This window comes from Denticeps clupeoides, chromosome 2, assembly GCF_900700375.1.
Source record: "Denticeps clupeoides chromosome 2, fDenClu1.1, whole genome shotgun sequence".
Classification (NCBI taxonomy): Eukaryota; Metazoa; Chordata; class Actinopteri; order Clupeiformes; family Denticipitidae; genus Denticeps; species Denticeps clupeoides.
In genome coordinates, this window is record NC_041708.1 from 21,543,156 (window position 1) to 21,564,630 (window position 21,475).

The following is a 21,475-nucleotide window of genomic DNA, read 5'->3' on the forward strand; positions in this document are numbered from 1 at the left end:
TTGAGTGGCCCAGCCAGAGCCAAGACTTGAATACAATTGAACATCTCTGGAGAGATCTTAAAATGGACACTGATGCTTCTCATCCAACCTGATGGAGCTTGATAGATGCTGCAAAGAGGAATGGGCGAAACTGTCCAAGAATAGGTGTACCAAGCATGTGGCATCATATTCAAAAAGACTCGAGGCCTTAATTGATTCCAAAGGTGCATCGACAAAGTATTAAGCAAAAGCTAAGAATTTCTCAGTTTTTAATACATTTGCCAAAACCTCAAGTAATCTTATTTCATGTTGTCATTATGGGGTGTTAAGTTTTGAGGAAAATTTTAATTTAACCAATTATGGAATAAGGCTGTAACATAACAAAAGTTATGTGCTGTGAATAGTTTCCGGATTCCCTGTATGTTTGAAAAAGGCCCACACACTGTATCTGTGGCTCTGGTAAGAGTTTAAGGGTCAATTTGCATTTGAAGGGTAGGTTATTTTGGTGAAAAATGGTCTGAAATACTGTGTGACCTCTGCTTACGCTCAGCATCAGTGAGATCAGGATCATGAGCTGCTCCCAGTCAATGTACATGGATTCCTCTACTGATCCTGGATCACTCTCCAGCAGGTAGCCCTGATCCATGTTCTTCAGAAGCTTCTCTCATTGAGTCTTTGTGGGAAAAAAAGGTATTTTTCTCGCCTTTTCTCTAGTCAGTAAACCACATGTGATTTTTTGTTTTATCTTGACGATGATTGTTAGGGGTGAGAGGTCACTAGGTCATGACCTCAGCACTGCTCGGACTCGATAAAGCCCTCCTTCTCCTGACCAATTGGCTCCACCTCGGCATACGCGGGGTGACCTGAACCACGACGGAACTTCATTGCTGGCCATCGTCTGGGTCGTCTCTGAAGGAAGGAAATATGGGTGAAAGGGCATAGGTCAGGGTCAAATTTGAAGGCATTTTTCATAAACATCTCAGAAACTATGAATGTAATACAGGAGGAGTAACAGAGCAAATAATGACACAAGAGCACAACAGAGAAGCCACAAGGTGATGCTTATATTGCACAGCATTATGGTATTTTCACAACAGATAAACATACAACCATTTCACAGTGTTTAAATATGTAAATCTCCTTGAAATTAAATATTGATGAAGCTATTCTTGATACCTCTGCACCAGGGAGAGATTAACAAAATAAGTCACTATCAATATATTGAACACAGCCCTAAAAACACACAGACCTCTCTGTATGTGTATATATATAGCAGGAATATGGTCAATCTGGGGTCAAAGTTTGTTGTAATCCCTTTGAGGTCATGAGTATTAACAATGTCTAGGGGGGAATTTTTTTTAAAGTGAGTTTAACTCAGAGCAACAGCAAAAAGTGTGCCTGAGTGAGGAAATGTGTCCTTGCCTTTCCCGTGCTTATCACTCTGTGGTAATGAGTAAAGTAGCTGTCCTTTTGATAGGACTGTTTTCCCTCACCCTTTGGGCTGCCATGATTACACCCTCAGCTAACATTTCTGCAGAAAGGTTGAAAAAGCATGAAAACTCTTACAGGAAGCCCATTAAGCATCATCAGCAGCTTTCACCCTAACCATTTTTCTCATGCCAACCACCCAGCCAGTCATGAACTACGTGACACATGGGCACAATCAGCTCCTGCTATCAGTGGGGGATATGAGGGGAGTACAGAGCCCTTAAATTCATGGATGATCAAGTTGGGATCGAAACTTATTCATCTTGTTGTAAACAGGCCCTTTATTCAGGATACATGAGCTCACAGGAATTGGAGGAGGAAGAGTGACTGAGGATGGAGGAATGGGACGAGGGCAGGTATAAAGAAATTTTTAAACACACATACCAACATGCATGCACACACACACACACACACACACACACTATACCTCAATGAAGAAAAGACCAGCGGTGGAGATGGGGTGGTGGTAAATGTAAAGGGTAACCAGGACAACAGCAGCCATGATCAGCATCAGCATCAGTACACCCAGAATGAGGCCAGTGTGGAGGGAGGAGGAGTTTTTGTTGGACGTGCTCTCAACTGGAGAAGCTGAAAATCAAACAGGTCAATGTTATTGCCAGTATTACTATGTTTATCTACAAACACACACTTATGACATTAAGGTTCCCAGAAGTGACACTTCAAGTTTCTTAAAGATGGTGTGGTCTCAGAAAGAGCTGGTGTGGATTAGGAGTTATGAATCCTTTAAACAAATATTGTATCTTATGATCAAAACCAAACCTCAGTCTAAACCACTGTGGATATGTTTGTAAAAGATTCCTTCATTAATATTTTGCATTGCATTGCAATGAATAACATTACATAAACAAATTATTTTTCACCACTCATTTTAATCTAATTTTTAATCATTATTCAAGTCAGTGAAAATAATTGTCTTTTGCAGTAGTTATGTAAAAATGCTCTCATACATCAGTATTAATTGTTATATGAATAATGATAATTAAGTAAAAGTGAATTTTTGTCATTGTGATACACAGCAAGCACAGCACACGTGCGCACAACAAAATGTGTCCACTGTATTTAACCATCACCCCTAGTGAGCAGTGGACAGCCATGAAAGGGAGCAGCAAGTGGGGAGCACAGTGGGATTTGAACCCTTCAGTTGTAAGTCCACTTCCTTACCCGCTAGGATACCACTCCCCTAACTACTTCTTGGTACAAATAATAATGAAAACAAATAAAAGTAAAGAAAAGAAAATATAAAGGTCTTCCATTTTCTGCAATATAAGGGTAATAAATTACACTGCTCTGTGTATCCTGGGAGACCACCAGTACAAGCCCCGGCATTTATATTAATTTTGTACAGAGTTATGTTCTTTAGAAGCATCTGTAATGGCTGCTGCATTGGGCTCCACTTGAGACGGGGGGATGACGACTCTTGAACAGGGAACAGAGCTATATGTTACATGTACAAGGCATTACATCACCACAAAATATCACCTCTATTCACTATTATAAAAACAGTCTTAAGTGAAAAGATTCTTTTGGTACACTTGAACCTGGGTGTCACACATGCACAGAGCAGCTAGGGACAATCAGATAGGCTAAGGCTAAGACACACACATATACTATGAAACAGCAGGATAAACTGGTGAGATCAGGAGTTGATCATTGGACCAACTGTCAAATCAGCAGCTCATCACATTCTCATCACTAAGGTACAGTGGGGCAAAAAAGTATTTGTCAGCCACTGATTGTGCAATTTTTAGACCGGCAGGATTTTTAATCCACGATGATGTAATCTGTTAATGATAGTAACCTTTGTTACTGTGGTCCCAGCTCTATTTAGGTCATTGACCAGTTCCCAGTCTGACTGTTTGAAGGTGTGGACAGGTGCTTTTATAGGAGTTCATAACAAGTTCAAGCAGGTGCATTTAATACAGGTACCATATACAAATAAATTCGTTAAAAATCACACAATGTAATTTCCTGTATTTTTTTTTTTTTTACATATGATGAAAATTACAAACCACTCTCATCTTCTTAAGTGTGACAACTTGCACAATCTGCCAAATATATTTTTGCCCCACTTCATGTTCATTGAATTCAATTCATAATTAACATAAAAATGCAGGAAGCAGCCTCATGACCAACCACTGCAAACTCCACCTCAACACAACTCAGTAACCTTCTGTAAACATTGCGCTGGTTTATGCTTTCTTCCCCATTCTCAACGTGGTATTGTCCTTAGCCCAGATTGGTGGGTGTCCTAGACACATGCAGATACCTTCAAACTTCTAATGAGGGTCAGAGTATGAGGAGTAAGAACTACTCAAGAGAAATGACTATATCATAATTATTTGCCCAAAAGCCTACCTGAATCACCATGACTGAAACTGACAGTTTAAGTACATTACATTACATTACAGTGAGGAAAAATATGCTCTGCTTGAATGGCAATCACTGAATTGCCTCATTCAATTCATCTCCATTCATTCTGTTCGAGGAAATGTGAACATTGGTAGGAATTAATCAGCCTATCTGATTGATTCCGGGGGCGTACCTTGGTTAGAATAACCGCAGCTATTTCCCTGAAGAAGGGGTCTGGTTTTAAATGAGTTGAACAGACTGCAGGCAGCAGATGCACTACTGTTCGAAAGTTTAGACTCATTTTGAAATGTCCTCATTTTCTAAAAGAAACAATTGTTATGCCCATTAAAATGGCATCAGATTGATCACATTTCTCACACAGACCGTGTTAATGTTGTAAATGACTATGGTTGCTAGGAATAACTGCTAATGAGGCTTGGGTTCCAATGAAATGCAATGATTTTAGTACATTTCAGTTCAAATATTGAACTGTTCAAACTCATTTCATGTTTCAGACCCTAAACTTCTGTATGGCTGTGTATATCACAGACCTGAAAATGTGCTTAATGTCTTTGTTTTTGTACACATGCACACCCGAACCACATCATTCCTTTGACATTTTTAACATTTATCAGACACCAATATCCAAAGCGACTTACAATCATTAGTTACAGAGACAGTCCCAAAGAAGACACTCAGGGTTAAGTGTCTTGCTCAGGGACACCATGGTAGTAAGTGTGACTTTGTGGTCTTCTGGTTCATAGGCAAGTGTGTTACCCATTGTGACCATGCAACTGACACGTAACTTTTAATTCTTATCTCAAGATGTGACTTTCCTGATGATGGGAGGTATACATGCCATACAGACAGCACAATCTGTGCAGAAACTGACAAGCTGTTATAGGCACATGAAGTGGTAGTCTTCACAGCACTCTGATGCTGTCTACACAAGAGTAAAAGGCAAACATCAGTCAGCTGACTGGCTCACAATCATCTCCTCTCAGGGACTAATCAGACTCCAGTCGCTTGGGCACTAACTGAAGTCACATTTGTCCTGACTGCCCACTCACACCTCCCCAGGATCGTCACAAGATCTCAGCCCCTCAATAAATGACTCAAGCACTGAATAAACAGTCAAGACTAAATAGGAATTAAATGAGAGTGCAGAGTGGGAGCAAAATAATGAGATTTGTCCTAGCCATAAAAATAGCGGCAGCTTGTACCTTGGGTGGTTATTAATTCCAAGCCTCAGAGGAAATCACAAATAAGCTTAAAGACTCAGAAGACAGCTTTGGGAGGTCAAATTAATTATATGATTACTAAACTGTAGTTAAAGGCAGATACCATTTTCTCTGCTCATGAGTCAACTGTCAATGGATGACATGGGTATGGTCACTGATACGCAAACCTACCAAGGACTAAAGCGGTCAGGAATTTGCACCATTGGGGCATCTGTCTGATGGACGATCCTGTCATGTTGCAGGAACTGTCATTGTCTCTCATTGCTTCATTTCACCAGTTTTCTCATACATTGTGTTTTGTTTTGTTTCTGCAACAGTTATTATTTACATTGCATACATTTATTAAAGCACAAAGAGTGCTTTGGCTATTCTGCTTTGTCGTTCAGGGAGCGGCAGCTCAAACGGTCGGATCTGGAATGTCTCCCCATATGTTGTCATAAGGGTACAAATTTCTAATGCTTTAGCTGCCCCGAGAATTTCCTACCCCTCCCCTAAAAAGTAACTCCACTGACTGTCATGGCTTGAAAACACGTGAGGCGTTGCAGTTGCATGGTGATTCGATGTTAAAATGAGCACAAATGTATTTTTTATTTAAGTCACGAACAAAGGCTGAATTTTGGAAAGAGTATGGAAAGACAGCTCGAATAAAGTATTAGGGGGAAAATATCATAATAGGGAACCTTTAAATTTAAACTTTTCATGCTTTGTATTGTGGACCTCACAAACTACAGAAAGAACATTTATTTGGACAGAGGCAAGAAGGTTGTAATACTGGTAACTTTTTCTTGTTAACCTTTGGCAAAATCCAACCTATTTTTCTCTTGTATACTGTCAGGATTGACAGAACCAGGTCTTATCACCTGTGCCCAATCCGGACAGCCTACAAAGGACTGGAGCTCCGCCATTTTCGTGAACTTGACCTTGCAACGGTGTATGGGTTAAGTCTTTTGAGTTCTGGCAATTGCCACATGCCTGCAGGATTGTTTACTTTGTCCCCCTTTTAATTCCGTTTACAGCCCTCGTGTTGATGTTCATTTGTGTTTATTGTTTATTTTATAATAAAACCCTTTTCCCAGCATGTCCCACTGGGGAGCCAGGCCGAGAGTCCGGGGCCGCCACACCTGACCTAGAGTTCCTGTTTACAGCCCTCGAGCTGATGTTCATTTGTTTATTGTTATTATCTTATAATAAAACCCCTTTCCCAGCATGCCCCGCCTCTGCGCTTCCCTCCCCCGTCAGCTCGCCAGCGTGACATATACTGGTGCTACACCCTTTTAGGACAGGAATGCTTGAGTCCCTCTAGCCTTAAATACATTATTATTTTTGCACCCTCAATCTGACTCATGTTGGCAAATGGTCCCCATATTGGGTGCATCACACATCTCTCCAACACAATAAAATGCTGTGCTACATGACACCAAAGTCAACCTAACCCCACTCCCCTTTTTGTCCTAATCCCAGGATCTCAAGAGTGGAATTCACAAGAGAATAAACAGAGTCTGCTTTTACACAATTAAATCAACTCACGCTGTCTGTCTCTCTGTAATAGTTCTATTAAAGCCATCTCCATTATGCAATCCAGTGGCTGTGATAATGCATCCTTTAAGTGGGGCTAATGGGAGCGTACAGGGTTTTACTGCTGTAATCTAGAGAGACAGAGCACAAGAGACTCGGTGGGTGTGTATGCAGTGCATTTGTGAAAAAGGGAGCGTTGAGGTTAAATCTAAATTTATCTACAGGACAGAATCTGTCATCCTCATCCATACGAGAAAATTTAACTTGGTCTGTGTGTTTCACTAAGCTACCAAAGCCTTTAGGAAGCTGCAGAGGGAAATTTGGCTGCTTTGAAGGATGAGCCGTTGACCCTTCTGCTGGAACAGACCTCTCACGCCTCCAGAAGAGCAGGTTTGAATTGTGAGGGCCTTCAAGTGCCCCTGCCAGACCCTCAGTAAATACGCCTTTCATTCCTGCAGCAGTGGGATGAACAGAGGCATTAACATCACTTACACACTGGGCTAAATAGCTTAATATCTCTGAAGAAGCAGAGCCAAGGTGCAGAACACACTGGATTCAACAGATAAATAACAGTCTGTATTCATCCAACATTGACAATCATCTATGAAATCAGTCCGAGTGCAATCAGAGGCTGATGTCTTACAGTGAAATGACACAGATAGCGAGACCTATGGAAAGAGAGACTTCATATAAGAGCCTTTCATTACATTTTGAGACCAGACATTTTACTAAAATAAATGACCACATATCAAAAGGCACCAGACATTCTTCCCATTCAATCATACAGAGAACCAACATCTCTTCATCGATGGTAAATTAAGCACGTTGTAAGTCGCTCTGGATAAGGGCGTCTGCCAAATGCTGTAAATGTAAAATGTAAATCTAATTACATTTAATTTGAAAGATATTTGAACATCCTGTTCCCCCTTAAAAACACCTATAAAAACATGTGGATGGGATCCCAGAGAAGTCAGTGGGGTTCACAACATAATAACACGTTTTTAGATGCAACCTGTCAGAATTTGTGGCAAGAAGACAAACACACACGTAAAAAAAATGTGTGAAGGCGTATTCAAACCTGTGTCCTTAATTCTAAATTCTTTCTAGGCTTTTCACAGAAACTATATAATTTGACCTTAGTGAGATGAAGTGAAAGAAAGGGAGAGCATAAGACGGAAGCTTTAATAGAAAATATGTGAATCCTATGAGCAAAATAGAATTAAGAAGCTGGTGATGGGTGGAGGCCAGATCTAAGAGCTCATGTACATAAATGTCTGTGTGCTTGCAAAGTAGAATAAGTACGTTGTCTGAGAAGTCCACAGGACATAGTAAATGAATATTCAAACACTACTAACACCCTGATCTGAACAACCTAGGTAAAATATCATTTAGTGCACTGAAAGACAGCAGAAGACAAACATGATGCAAGAGATAGTGGCATTTTCTTCATTAACTACATGTAAATTTTGCATAAGGACTTTTAGAGATACTGATCAGTGATGTGAAATGGCGTATGAGCATATGATTTGACTGCAGAGGAATAGTCATGACAGTCCTAACATTCACTATGAATGGTGCCGGATGGGTGGATGGATGTGCGGCTATAGAGTTCCTGAAAATTTCTGAAATAATACGTGGCCAGAGAAAACAGTGCACAGTCAGGTCATGGCACCATGTCTCCTCTGATCTCCAGTAGCCTCTCCTCTATTCCCCTTTTCCCCCTACAGCAAAGTTTAGCTGTTCTTTTCTCTTTCAGATATTCAATTACTGAGATGCATTCAGAGCCTTATCTCAGATTATACAGAATGAAAAGTAAGACCTTCTATGCATGACAAAAGTGGGGGAAATCTCACAAACACACGAGCCCATGCACATACACTCATTTCCCTTCTTCTTGTCATTGTTGTAATGTGATTAGCTCTGGAATGAAGCAGTAGGTGGTACAAATGTTGGTGGATCACACATGCCCTGTTGCTTCACAAAAACACCTCAGATGATGTCATTTCCTCCAATAAAATTTAGACTGAGAAAAGGTGAGAGGAAGGGGAGAATGGAGGGAAAGGGAGAGACGGAGCAAGAGAAAGGGAGTGAAGGGGGGATAGAGGGAGGCATCGTGCTTGGGTAAGATAAGGGCTACGCTGCTCAATCCTTCTACAGAAGGAAATGAAATTTGTGAGTGGCTCTACAGCTGATAGTGTTTAGTATTTACATATATAGAGGGAATCTGTACACATACACACACACAAACAGATTTCTGTTTATATTAATATGGGTAAAAGACCTTCGTATAATAAAACTGTAACACAGACATTTTCACAAGGCCTATGAAAATGTCTGTGTTATAATTTGTATTATAAATTTGTAACTAATACTACGCAACAAGACTTTTCTAAACCCAAAATTACAATTTTGTGTTTATCTTGATATTTGTTCATCACTAGGATGGAAAAACTCACTCATTTAGTCAAGTATACAAAAGAAAGAAAGAGTAAACGTACCTCTACTGACTTGGAGATGCAGTGCAATCTTGGTATCATCTGTAAAATAAAGGCAGCAACATATAATTGAAGAGAAAATACTTGTACATCATATCAAGACATCCCTTTTCTTTTCCTGATCTTGCCCACATACGGTTAAGGAAATAACTTATGTTTGCCACAGTATTTCTGACAAAACCAGTATAGCGATTTATTAACAAAAAAAGCAGGACCAAACACACAGATTTCCATCCTGTTGGGTGGTGTGAATATGACACATCAAAAGAACCCATACATCTGTAAGATTGGGCGTCGCAGGACCATGCTTTTGTTTTGCATAGCGGCCGTCTGCAAGAAGAAATGTGACATTCCTGTGCCAATTGTTGTGCATGAAGATTCAACACCTCTGTTTTACATGCCTTTTGTCGGACGGCCTTTTGTCGACCTCCCCCGAGCCAAACGTGTGAGGTGTTGGCCGTCTGGACCGCCTACCCTCTTTGTTCTGCCTAGACGGGAGGCCCCCGAGCCAAACGTGTGGAGGTGTCGGCCGTCAGGACTGCCCACTCTCTTTGTCTTCCCCAGATGGGAGGCACCGGGGGCGTGACATCAGAAACAACAGGCTCTGATTGGTCTGTGACAACGTCCTGTAGGCCAGGGGTATAAAGGTCTGTTCACATGTGGGGAAGGGACGCTTTCTTTTCCAGCTGTCTTTCCATTGAAACCGGATTTTCCGGTTTTCGAGCCTGCTCTATCATCTCATTTTTTCTCATGGCTCTGCCTTTTTCTCTCTCTCTCTCCCCCTTTACTCTTTCTTCTCATTTTTGTGTTCTCTGTAACCTTGGTACCTTTTTGCATACAATATTCACATGTAATTGCAATAATAATTTACCGGTGTTAATAAATTAGAAACTGTTAATTTTTTAATCTCTATTGTGCCATGCCTCTTTCTGCCAGGTAACATCAAGTTGGAGTGGTTGAATACAGTGCTTTTGTGTGGAGGGAGAAGGAGTTTTTTACACTCTGTTCTCTCACCCCACCACGGTCATTTTACACATCCTCTGTATTGATATATTTTAGCACATTTCATGTCACATACATAGTACACATTCGATTTCAGAAAAAGCATTACGATAACTATAATTGCAACTCTTTGTTGGAATTATAGTCTACTCAATCACATTGAGCCAACAAACACTCCTTAACAAGCCACAAGTGATTTTTCAAACATCCCTGGGGAGCAATTAGCATTGATAAGTATGCAGTAGGTTTATACATCAAAGACCAAAAGTACACTGGACAACAAAAGTCAATGTCTACTGTATCCTTTTCAAGCCTCAAAAGAATTTTTCTAACAGGGAAGGTCCACCACCCAGTTCAGCTGGTAGCTCATTAACTGGAGCTCATTAACAGAATGTCTTTAAGCTAATTTTAACCCAATAGGAATAGTACCTTATTAGTCAGAACACAAGAGCATTAATATCCTGTCCCAACTGCTCTCACTAAGTGACCTGAACAGTCACTGTGTCCAAACCAGGATGACACAGACTGACAGTGGAACGTCCACACTGAACATCTCCCTTTTAAAGAAAAACAGCCTTCATGTGCACCAGAAAGCCAGGATCTGATCCTACTCAATCAGAAGAGCCATGCTACGCTTGAATTAATATATTCTAGACGACTCATTCTGGGTAACCTGAAAACTATATCTGTGCATGAAGACATTACAATGAACAAAGGGAATTTGGGTGCTACTTTTGTGGACTAGCTAAAACAGCTGAAAAGTAATGAATTACATTTACTCAAATGGGTAATTTTATACTTACTCAAGTACATTTTAGCCAAGTATTTTACTTTGCTACATTGTTGACCAAAACAATAATGCTCTGTGTGTCACTTCAAGCAAAGAGTAAGTTGGGTGTCTTCTGTTTTAATGTTATAACAAATTCACAATTAGTTTTACACAAACTACAACTTGACTGCTGTTAGAGAATGTTTCCCAGATAATTAGCATCAGTTTTTCAATACAGTGCATCTGGAAAGTATTCTTTTAAAAAAAAGTGAAGTGATTGTCACATGTGATACACAGCAGCACAGCACACAGTGCACACTGTGAAATTTGTCCTCTGCATATATCCCATCACCCTGAGTGAGCAGTGGGCAGCCATGACAGGTGCCCGGGGAGCAGTGTGTGGGGACGGTGCTTTGCTCAGTGGCACCTCAGTGGCACCTTGGCAGATTGGGATTCGAACCGGCAACCTTCTGATTACGAGGCCACTTTCTTAACCGCTAGGCCACCACTGCCCCACCTATTCACAGCGCATTCAAATGTTTTGTTATTAAAATGGATTAAATGCACTTTTTTTTCTCAATTGAACACACAGCACCCAATAACACAAAAAAAAGTTGACTTTTGTATTTGAATAAAAAAAAAAAAAAGAGAAATCACTTGTACATAAATATTCCCAGCCTTTGCTCAATACGGCCTCAAGTCTTTTTGAATATGATGCCACAAGCTTGGAATACCTATCCTTGGCCAGTTATGCACATTACTCTTTGCAGCACCTCTCAAACTCAATCAGTTTGGATGAGAAGCATCAGTGTCCATTTTAAGATCTCTCCAGAGATGTTCAATCGGATTCAAGTCTTAGCTCTGGTTGGACCACTCAAGGACAGAGTTGTCCTGAAGTCACTCCTTTGATATCTTGGCTGTGTGCTTAGGGTTGTTGTTCTGATGAAAAGTGAAAGTGAAGTGATTGTCATTGTGAAACACTGCAGCACAGCACATGGTGCACACAACGAAATTGGGGAGCACTGTGTGGGGATGGTGCTTTGCTCAGTGGCACCTTGGTGGACCGGGATTCAAACAGGCAACTTTCTGATTACTACTAGGCCACCACTACCTAATTAAATTATTGTGTGGTATATCATTCAAGGATATTATTACTGCCTTTGAAAAGAAAAAGGTTCCAGCTGCTGGAAAAATAAAGAGAATGGATTGAATCGATGGACTGTAATTATCTTACTATATAGTGAAATGGTCACACAACATTGCCTCCATTAACAGCAACAATATCTGAAAAGATAAAAGGTTTCAACCCTAAAACAGGATAATGGATCTACTTGATTCTCTATTGGATTCTGCTTAACATATGTTCTGTTTCAGACAGTTCTGCACTGTAAAAATTTTGCCTTCAAAAGTACTTTGACATTTTTATTTTATTTATACATTTATTTGTATAAATAAAATATGCTCTAGTAGATTTGTAACCAATACAATGGAGGATCTACACTGTCTATATGTCACTGTATAATCTCAGCTGAACAATATCTAACCATATCTACCACCAACCACTACTCTCCAGTATAAACGACAGTTATAAACAATGGACTGCAAACCAATGTCTTCCAGCAAAGATCCATATTGAACACCTTTCCTCTCCATAAAACACACTCCTCACATGTTGAAAGAGAAATTGAATAAAGCCCCACATTCTTAGGAAACTGTGTTCCCAGCACGCACAGCATATGCACCACCATTTCAGGCCTCCTGATGGGAAAATTTACATGGAAAATCACCCACACCACCACACAGAAAAAAGCCTTCATCTTAACACCCAGGGGAAAATATGCAATGCTCACACACAGGCAACACCCACACCACAACATTATTTAACCCAGAGGGTGCTCACAGCCTACCAAAGCGGATCCATGGTAATGTGAGCCAATAGCTTGTTAATTTAAACATATTACCATCCTCTGAGGGAGAACATGGAAGGATGGAAGGATAGTGACTTCCTATACCATTAGTACCATGATTTACTGCATTTATCAGGTATTCATTAGGACTGATAAAGATGAATTGCTCACTTCACTCAACAAATAAACTGAATTCAAGTAAATCGAATTCAATTCAATAAAAACATGTTATTTAAGTCTACAAAGCGGAAAAGGTGTAACTGCCTCATTACTATTCATCACCTGCAGATGTCGTGTAGGTGTGTGTGTGCTTTGACAAGGAATAAATGCTCTGAAAGCAAAGGTCATGAAGCACAATTATCCAGGTCAGGGTTACACACACCAGATCCAATTTATCACCACCAATTCACATAGGTGCCATGCCTAGGGCACTGGGAGGAAACCCACACAATCATCGGTCAAACAGCGACTACCTGCGCCTGTGTGTGTGGCCGGTTTAGCGATGTTTCATGAAAAAACAATACATTGGGAACATCATACAATCCAGACATGATCAGAAAAGATGACAAATGTCATCAAGAATGTCGATCTAGCTCAAATATTGTAATACAGTTACACTCACTGGAAGGCATTTAAGCCACAAAGGACAGGTATTGTGGATGCTACAGAAATGCCACTTGGATGGATTCATCATCAAATAAATGAAGCATGGACTTGCTGGACCGCTCATAAATTTTCTAAACAAAAGGCAGAATTAATCTTTTTCTTTTTTATATCTTATATCTCATATTTTAAAAAGCAGAGCCACATTTATGTAGGACTTTACGTGAAACACTCGTGAGTGGTGTTCTTGCTGTGAGAACATGCTGCTATGTACTGCATAGCAAACGCCCCTCAAATTTTGAGGATTGAGGATTCAGATTTCATCAAAACATCAATTCATGCCACAGTTCCCCATCATCAGCATAAAGCCGAGGGAAACTGTTCCCCGCATCCCCTGCAATTAAGGTCTAGTTCTTTATTAAAAAAAAAAGGTTTCAGATGCGAATCATGTAGATTTTCAACATGAAAGAGGCATGTTTTTTCATTTTTCATTTTCAAAAGATAAAGAGAAAATGACATTTGTTAGCCAAGCAGGGTCTCTCATGTGAATTAAAGTGAAAACAACCACCCATTAATCACACAGGAGCTGCATACTGCATTTGAGACAGAAAAAGTACCCAGAAGCTCTTGAACAGGATAAGGCTGTTTAAAAAAAAAAAAAAAAGATTTTGGATAAACATAGATGAGTCACTATTTCCTTCATCTGGAGTTAATTTTATAACATTAGGGACAAATTTCTTAATGGCATGTGATCGTCAGAAACTGGTGTTTCTGTAGTTATATCCGAAACTGGTGTGAAAATCCTGTAAGACAAGAATGCTTTAAAATACCTAAATAATAATTGTTTATTATTGTTTATTTTTAACCATGATCAATCGATTATACTAAAACAGGTGCTAATGATCATCAACTTCACATATAAATTAGCAGTTGTGTGGGAGGATTAAAAATTCTGAACACAGTATCAAGAAACAAGGTAGTTGTACTCAATCAGCCAGGTCATTCAAATTCATAGCCGACTGGGTTTCGAGATGTGCTGTTCAAGCTTTATTGAAAAGGCACAAATAAATAGGTAAATGTTGTGGATCGTAGATACAGTAGTTGAAAGCTGTCCAGCTGTGCAGTCAGTTCCAAACTGGTAGAAACCAGTGGGACGCAGGTGCAACCACCAACTATCTAAAGAAATCTGTCCAGAAGTGGTCTTCATGACATGAAAACAAGGCCAAGTGACACAACTATGCATGAAAACATGGGATGCAGAAAATGGCAGCAGGAATTCTGGACTGACATTTGACTGACAGTCAAACTTTTAAATAAATGGAGGTAGCAGAAGGCAGTACAAAAATGAGTGTCGGCAGGCAATGGTGCAGCATGGTGGCGGTTCCTTGCGACTTTGAGCATTTCTGTAAATGGATCTGGAGATTTGGTCAGGAGTATAAATATAAGTATATCCATCATGCAATACCATCAGATACAGCCAGCTTAATTAAGAACTCAATTAAGTGTAAATAAGTCCAACGATTTCTACATCATTACGTCTTCCTGGGATTAATTTGAGAGACAGAAGAACTATTATATGATTCCTCTGTATTATTCTGGGTGCAATGGCTTTGGATCACAGCTTTGTCTTGTCTGGACATTCCCTGGTTGAGTGCATAAAGGCATCTCCAGTCCTTGTTTGCTCATGGTCATTCTGCCCTCATCCAGGTTGTGTATGTACTTGTGTGTCCTGTTTTTAAAGTCCTGATTCATGGACTTTTCAACATGGCCCTTATGGCTATTTATATTCTGGTCTAGACAGGCTATGTTCCCTTACGTCTAATACCAGGAATAATCTGTGAATGGGAAACTGACCCATAAGTGTTTATTCTGTGCAGTTAATTGATTAAAATCCTCAGTTGTGGTCATGACCTTTTTTTAATGACATAAAACATTACAGTAGATACAAGCGGGTGAAACAGTTTCTAAAGCCACTCTCTTTGACGGGATAAGTAGTAATTGCAGTGATTAACGTGTTCATTTTTGACAGCCTCTGAACACATGCTATGCAGCCATGTGAAAAAAATGTACTTGTGTTTATGTTCTATGCCTTACCCTCTGTGGGCCCACTGGTGGGGGTGACTTCGGTACCTCCTGTGGTGGCTCCTCTGATCTTGCTAGTAGTCGTTGTGAAAGGTTTTGTTATAGATGGGCTGAGTTGGGTGGTGCTGAGGATGTCACAGCTGTTGTCTTTAGTCTAGGGGGACAGAAACACACAATAGTAATTTCAGAGATTAAGGTTCAGGTTTTTAAGATGTGCGTCCTTACCCCAAACCAACAGAGAGTAGATGTGTCTGTTAAAAATCACACACCCTTGCTGCAAGTTTACATCTGTGCACATTTCATTATCACTCAGACAATTAAATCATTATAATCATATTTATCATTAAACATATTGATGTTTTAATGGTAAATGGTAAGTTAATTGAAACTAGTTTAAGTAGTTACAAATCATGAGATTGGTAAAACCAGGTAAAAACCTAGCCCATCTATAAAAGTGATCTTGTATCTCTCAAAAACTCAAACCTGTAGTCTGAACATTCCCAGTGCTGCCCCCTTAAATCATTTGAGTAAAGTAAAATAGATAAGAAGTGAGCAAGCTAATCCATCTTTGACCTGAGACATACATCTGATATTCCAGCTCTCATATCACCAAATCTATAATTGATAGATTTATCTCATTTTAAAAGCATGCTGGTGGAATGGAGTAGTTAGAAGAGATTGAGGACAGGAGAGAAAACTGGGACAGCGGCTTCACCCACGAGACCACAAATGGAGGCATTCATCATCAAGCAAGAGCAGCCAGATCCACACACAAGCACACGCACCTCATCGGGGCAGCTGTTATCCACCCAGTCCTGGCGATGGCGGTCAAAGCCACTGGAGCACCTGAGAGACAGAAATGACTGTCAGACTGAGCTACACACAATCAGAATAAGAGGAGCAGCTGTGTCATGCCACGCGGTGAGAAGGAGGAAGCGCAAACGCTCTACATGAGTGCAAAAGGGTGACATTTAATAAACACAACTGGCCAAAACCTACACAAAGGCTACTGAAAAACATGTACCATATACCAGACATCTCTGTCAGAATAATGCAGGACAAGCTATGTGTCCTGCAGAGTCACTTAAAGTGGTCAGAATTCTGTAACCAGGCACCAAGCCCAGTGGAAACCGAGCATCACAATCTGTTTCAGTGCAACTCTTTATTTATACCTTTAACTACATCTGCTTGAATATCTCACAGTATCAGAGAAAATGTTTATTAGTCGATCCTAAAGTCTAAATCATTTACATGTTCATGTGTTACATCTAATATGGTCATTTAAAGTCAAAGGGTCAACCATCCTGCTGCAGAATTTGGCCTCTTTTATGGTTGGGAATATGTAAGGTAGCTAAGATTCCTTGGTATTTCAGACTATTGATGTTGCCTTCCACCCTGCAGATCTCTCACACACCCCCATACTGGATGTAACCCCAGACCATGATTTTTTCCACCACCAAACTTCACTGTTTTCTGGGTGAATCTCGAATCCATGCGGATTTGAATCCATGTGTATGTCTCCTGCAATATTTGCGGCAACTGTGGTGTAATTCAACAGAAGATTAATCTGAAATTTTTATTTTTTTTATCCTCTCTACTTGACGCTGAGACACATTGACGGTGTCTGCCACATCAGCAGGGATCTGGTCTTCAGCCTCTAAATAATCAACACTTTAGTCTCAGGGTGAATCTTAGGCATGTTTGCAGAGGTCTAGTTGCAGTTGATGTGAAGGTCTAGAGTTCTGGGGTTCTTTTTATAAAGACCTGACACCTAATTGATCCATTATTAGTCACAGGTGAAGCTCATATGACAAGACGACAACACTTATGACTTTTCAAAAATTGACTCAATGGGCTTTACCAAGCTTTGAATATTAGAATACAGTTTTGTTTTGCACTGAAACATTATTACAAAAGCTGTTGGGAATAAAATGAGCCATTTCTTGAAAAAAAAATCTTGATCAGAAATATATGACTGTATATCAGTGAACACATAAATTAATAAGAATGATGCAAAAACTGTATCAAGTGACAATTCATGAAAAGGAAATTGAAATCCAGATTCAGCATCCACAAGACTTGGTGGTGATTGACAAATAATCAGAACAATTTCCCATTTCGTACATAAATTTGATATTTTTTACATAAATTTGACATTTTTGATAGAAAATAAATAAAGCACTATCAGTATATAGCATTGTATAGCGAATGTGCAAACAAGTTGTTAGGTGCTTTATTCTATTTGGAGCTTGGAATGACATCACAGCTGAGTTGAGTAAGCCACTGTTAATAAGACTGAAAACAACATAATTTGGACAACATGGATTTTCACATTAAAATAAAACACACTTTTAGCTTAAAGCATACAAACTTCACATAGTGCCCCCCTGTAGTGTCTGAAAGCTGTTATCCGTTATGATATTAGGTATCTTTTTGAATGTGTCCATGCTAACTGATATATTGGCGATTGATATATTGATATTTTATTGCATCCCTACTCATACCTGCTCACACAGAAATGCAGACAAAAAATAGTAAAGCCCTAGTCTCTATTTGTTACACTTACGCTTTTTTTATGACATACACTTTTGTGCTTCTTATTAAAAACGTTTCATCTTCCTGGCTCATTTTCCTCCACCTTCATCACTCTGCCCTTCTATTCTGCTTCTGGACTTCATTCACTTTTATTTTCTCTTGATGTCCCTCCCCTCTGTGCTACTCCAGCCATCATTCTTCTTCACTCTTGTTCTCTCTGCACCACTCTGCAGTTCCAGGTTCTAGGTGAGATGATTTGTGGAGGCAGTGGTCTCAGTTCTGCTGTCGTTGAGTCAGGCATTAACTGCATGTTACCTACACCATAATATCAAACTAATGCAATCTGCAGGGCAGCATAAACTGGCCCTGTGTTAATGGTGTATCCATAAAGGTGGTGCATTCCTGTGATTGCAGCGCCATGATGCAATGCTCCTCTAACGCAGATCTTTACCACTCAGATATATGAGGGTCAGGTAGACTTTCCTACAGCAGGTGCTAAAAGGCATTTTACACAACCTTTTACAATCTAAAATTTGAAACACTCTCCTCCAGTGTCAGGTTCTGCAGCAAAAGACCTCAAATCCACTTCTCTGTGTGGTCCTTTTAATCTCTATTGTAATGCTAATTTTGTTGCATTAATCCGTCAGAACATTCATTGTGTTGATGGCTCGAGCCTGCTAATCTCACCGTTTTTTTTTTTTTTGGGTGAGGCGTACAAGACGCAAGCACAAACGAGTAAACAAACACAACAAAGCAACTTCGGCTTCATCTGCTGAGCTGGGCTGGGCTGCATTCCTCTCGACTACCGCTGGAGCCGGGCTTCGTCTGCATGCACCCCGGGCCAAGACTCCATTCATCCCTTCCTGCGATTTTCCCGCGGTTTCGTGGAGAAACAGCAGATAATTATGAATCGTCTCAGCACCTCATTTGAATAGAAATGAGTTTGTTTGGGTAGAAAGGTCTGTTTCTTTCATGTGTCATTCCGCTGCCCTCCTGGTCTGAGGAGAATAGTCTTGTTCCCCCCTGCACTGTACAAATGACTGTGTATAAAGATAATTTTCTCAGCCTTTTATTTAAAGCCAAATGAAAATTTGCAGCCTTCAGCATTTCTGCACATCACTAGATTAACCCCTGGGTTTTATGTGTTGGAGGAACGGAATATTGGGAGCTACGGGCAGCAGGAATCTGAGCCACAGATATTCAGCAAGTTAGACAAAAGCCAGTCCCACATGAAACAATTCTCACCGGATACCCTGATTGACTGTGATGTCCAAATTAGATGCAAATTCTCCCAGCTGCAGTCTCACCAAAGCTCAACAGATGTGTGTTCTGAGTAAACATTAGAAGCCAGATTGTCATTTTGGCTCATGTTAGCGTAGCCTCTCTGGACTTCTCGCTCTCTCTCACACACACAAACGCACACACATGCACGCACACAGGTTGTTTTTCATCTGCATGGCCTAACCCACTGGGATGTTAAATCATGGATATTAAGAAAGGTCTGTTTTAATTACTCCAGCCAATCTGGAACAGCTTGCTTCTTTCAAAACACACACACACACACACACACACACACACAAACACACAAAGCCAAACTAAAATGCTTGGGGAATCAGTGTCCATGCCTTTTCTGGCAAGACAAAGGGAAACAGACTCTAATTAGTGATGTGGCTTTACACATCCGTGTTTCATTAACCTCGAGCTAAAACAGAGCTGATGTACATTTAATGCCGCCATTTCAACTACATTCATTCCTCCCCTCAAAAGCAGCGTGCCAACTAGGGCTTGTGTTTAATTAATGTTCAGCGTAATGAGCTTTTTACAATGAAGGTGAACAGCGATGCATGTAAGAAGTGCGGGTTGGGAGCCAGTGACGTACCACAGGATGACGGCTTCTCATTTTTGAATGTTTTAATCCAGCACACTGATGGCAGCTCATTTGTTGTAGTCTGACATTCCCCAACTCACTCAGCCCGAGACACAACGACGGCAGGAGAAACAAACATGTTGCGTGTCGGAGTCGATGACAGTGGTTAAAGGAATAAAAACTAATATAGGACTAGAGGAGAGGAAGGAGATGGAGAGGAAATGAAGCAAAGTACAAAAAAATTTTTTTGAAACTATTCACCCAGGTCACATATCCATTTACTTACTTCAACCTGCACATTTCATGTACGTGAGAATGCATGAACATACAAACACACACTCAATCACACACCTCTTCTAAATCCAAACATAACCAACTATGAAAATATGCAACTATGAAAGTATTCAAAATGCAGCAGCATGACTGGTTTTCAAGCTTCCCAAATTCTCAGACACCTCCCCACTGCTACACTCCCTCCACTGGCTCCCAGTAGCTGCCCACATCAGATTCAAAATACTTATAATGTCCTACAAAGCCAAATATGGGGTAGCACCATCCTACCTCATAGCCCTTATTATAACTCACACTGCACCTCGCTCTCTCTGACCCTCCAGTTCAGCTCGCCTGGTCCCTCCACCTCTGAAGGTATGAGGAACACATCTAGATTCTTCTCTGTCTTGGCCTCTAGGTGGTGGAAAGAAGTTTCCCTCAAGGTCAGAACAGCAGTATTTTCAAATGCCATCTTAAGACGTTCCTCTTTATAGAATACTTCGACTAACTTGTAACATTCTTATAGTCTGACTTATGCAAGAAAAACTACAACAGAGCGAATAAAATGATTGTTTTCATGGTTTGAGTCCTAATGAACCAGAACTGATTTTGTCATGATCCGGACCGGCAGGGGTTATCCGGAGTTCGGACCGGAGTTTCATGTTCGTCCTGTCTAATGTTCCCTGATCGTGTTCACCTGTTGTCTATTTATATAATTGTATAAACTATCCTGTTTGTGTCTGTTCGCCGTCGGATCATTGTGTGTGTTTATGTTCCCTTGTCTCGTGTTGTTTGTATTAAACCCGTCGTGTGAAATTGTGCGAATGCGTCCTCCTTCATCGCCATGTCCAGTCCAACCGTGACAGATTCCTTCATTGCTGGTAACATGAAAGCACGTGGTAAGTCGCTCTGGATAAGGGTGTCAAAAGCCAAATGCCATAAATGTAAATTACCTGTAAATAAATTACATAATCTAAATAATTCTATAGTGTACATTTATAATACATCTATGCCTAAACATAACCCTACCACTTAAACTCAAGCTCAAGCTTTTCATAATCCCTACCGAACCAATCAAGAAAATGTATGTTCTAAAGGATATTTCAAAAGTAACATTAAATAACAGGTAACTATTTGAAATGTCTAGGTGTCTGGATTTAGCCTTTGGAAGGTGGACCGGAGTTTTGCCTAGTGGGTTTTTCTGATTATCAAGTGTTTTCAACTGTTCTGCCCGGGATAAATGGACTGATGGGATCAAAATGTCTGACTAGCAACTCAAAGTTCCTAAACCTCACTTGCAACTTGTCCCGGAGATTACTGGCCTGAGATGCACTTTCATGGAATTCATTTAG

At 40.3% G+C, this 21,475-nt stretch overlaps 1 protein-coding gene across 2 annotated transcripts in view; it reads right to left on the minus strand.

The window, feature by feature from the left end:
- plxdc2b (plexin domain containing 2b) overlaps positions 1-21,475 on the minus strand; it is a 95,435-nt gene continuing 73,960 nt past the window's right edge. The window contains exons 10-14 of one of the 2 annotated variants that reach the window (XM_028962016.1): positions 16,237-16,297; positions 15,464-15,605; positions 9,092-9,130; positions 1,895-2,055; positions 1-888 (exon numbers count right to left, since the gene is read on the minus strand). In XM_028962016.1, the coding sequence (XP_028817849.1) occupies positions 769-888; positions 1,895-2,055; positions 9,092-9,130; positions 15,464-15,605; positions 16,237-16,297 (523 nt within the window). In that variant the 3' untranslated portion in view covers positions 1-768. Of the gene's footprint in view, positions 889-1,894; positions 2,056-6,960; positions 7,046-9,091; positions 9,131-15,463; positions 15,606-16,236; positions 16,298-21,475 lie in introns of those variants that run through there. The other variant, XM_028962024.1, reaches the window with a different exon arrangement.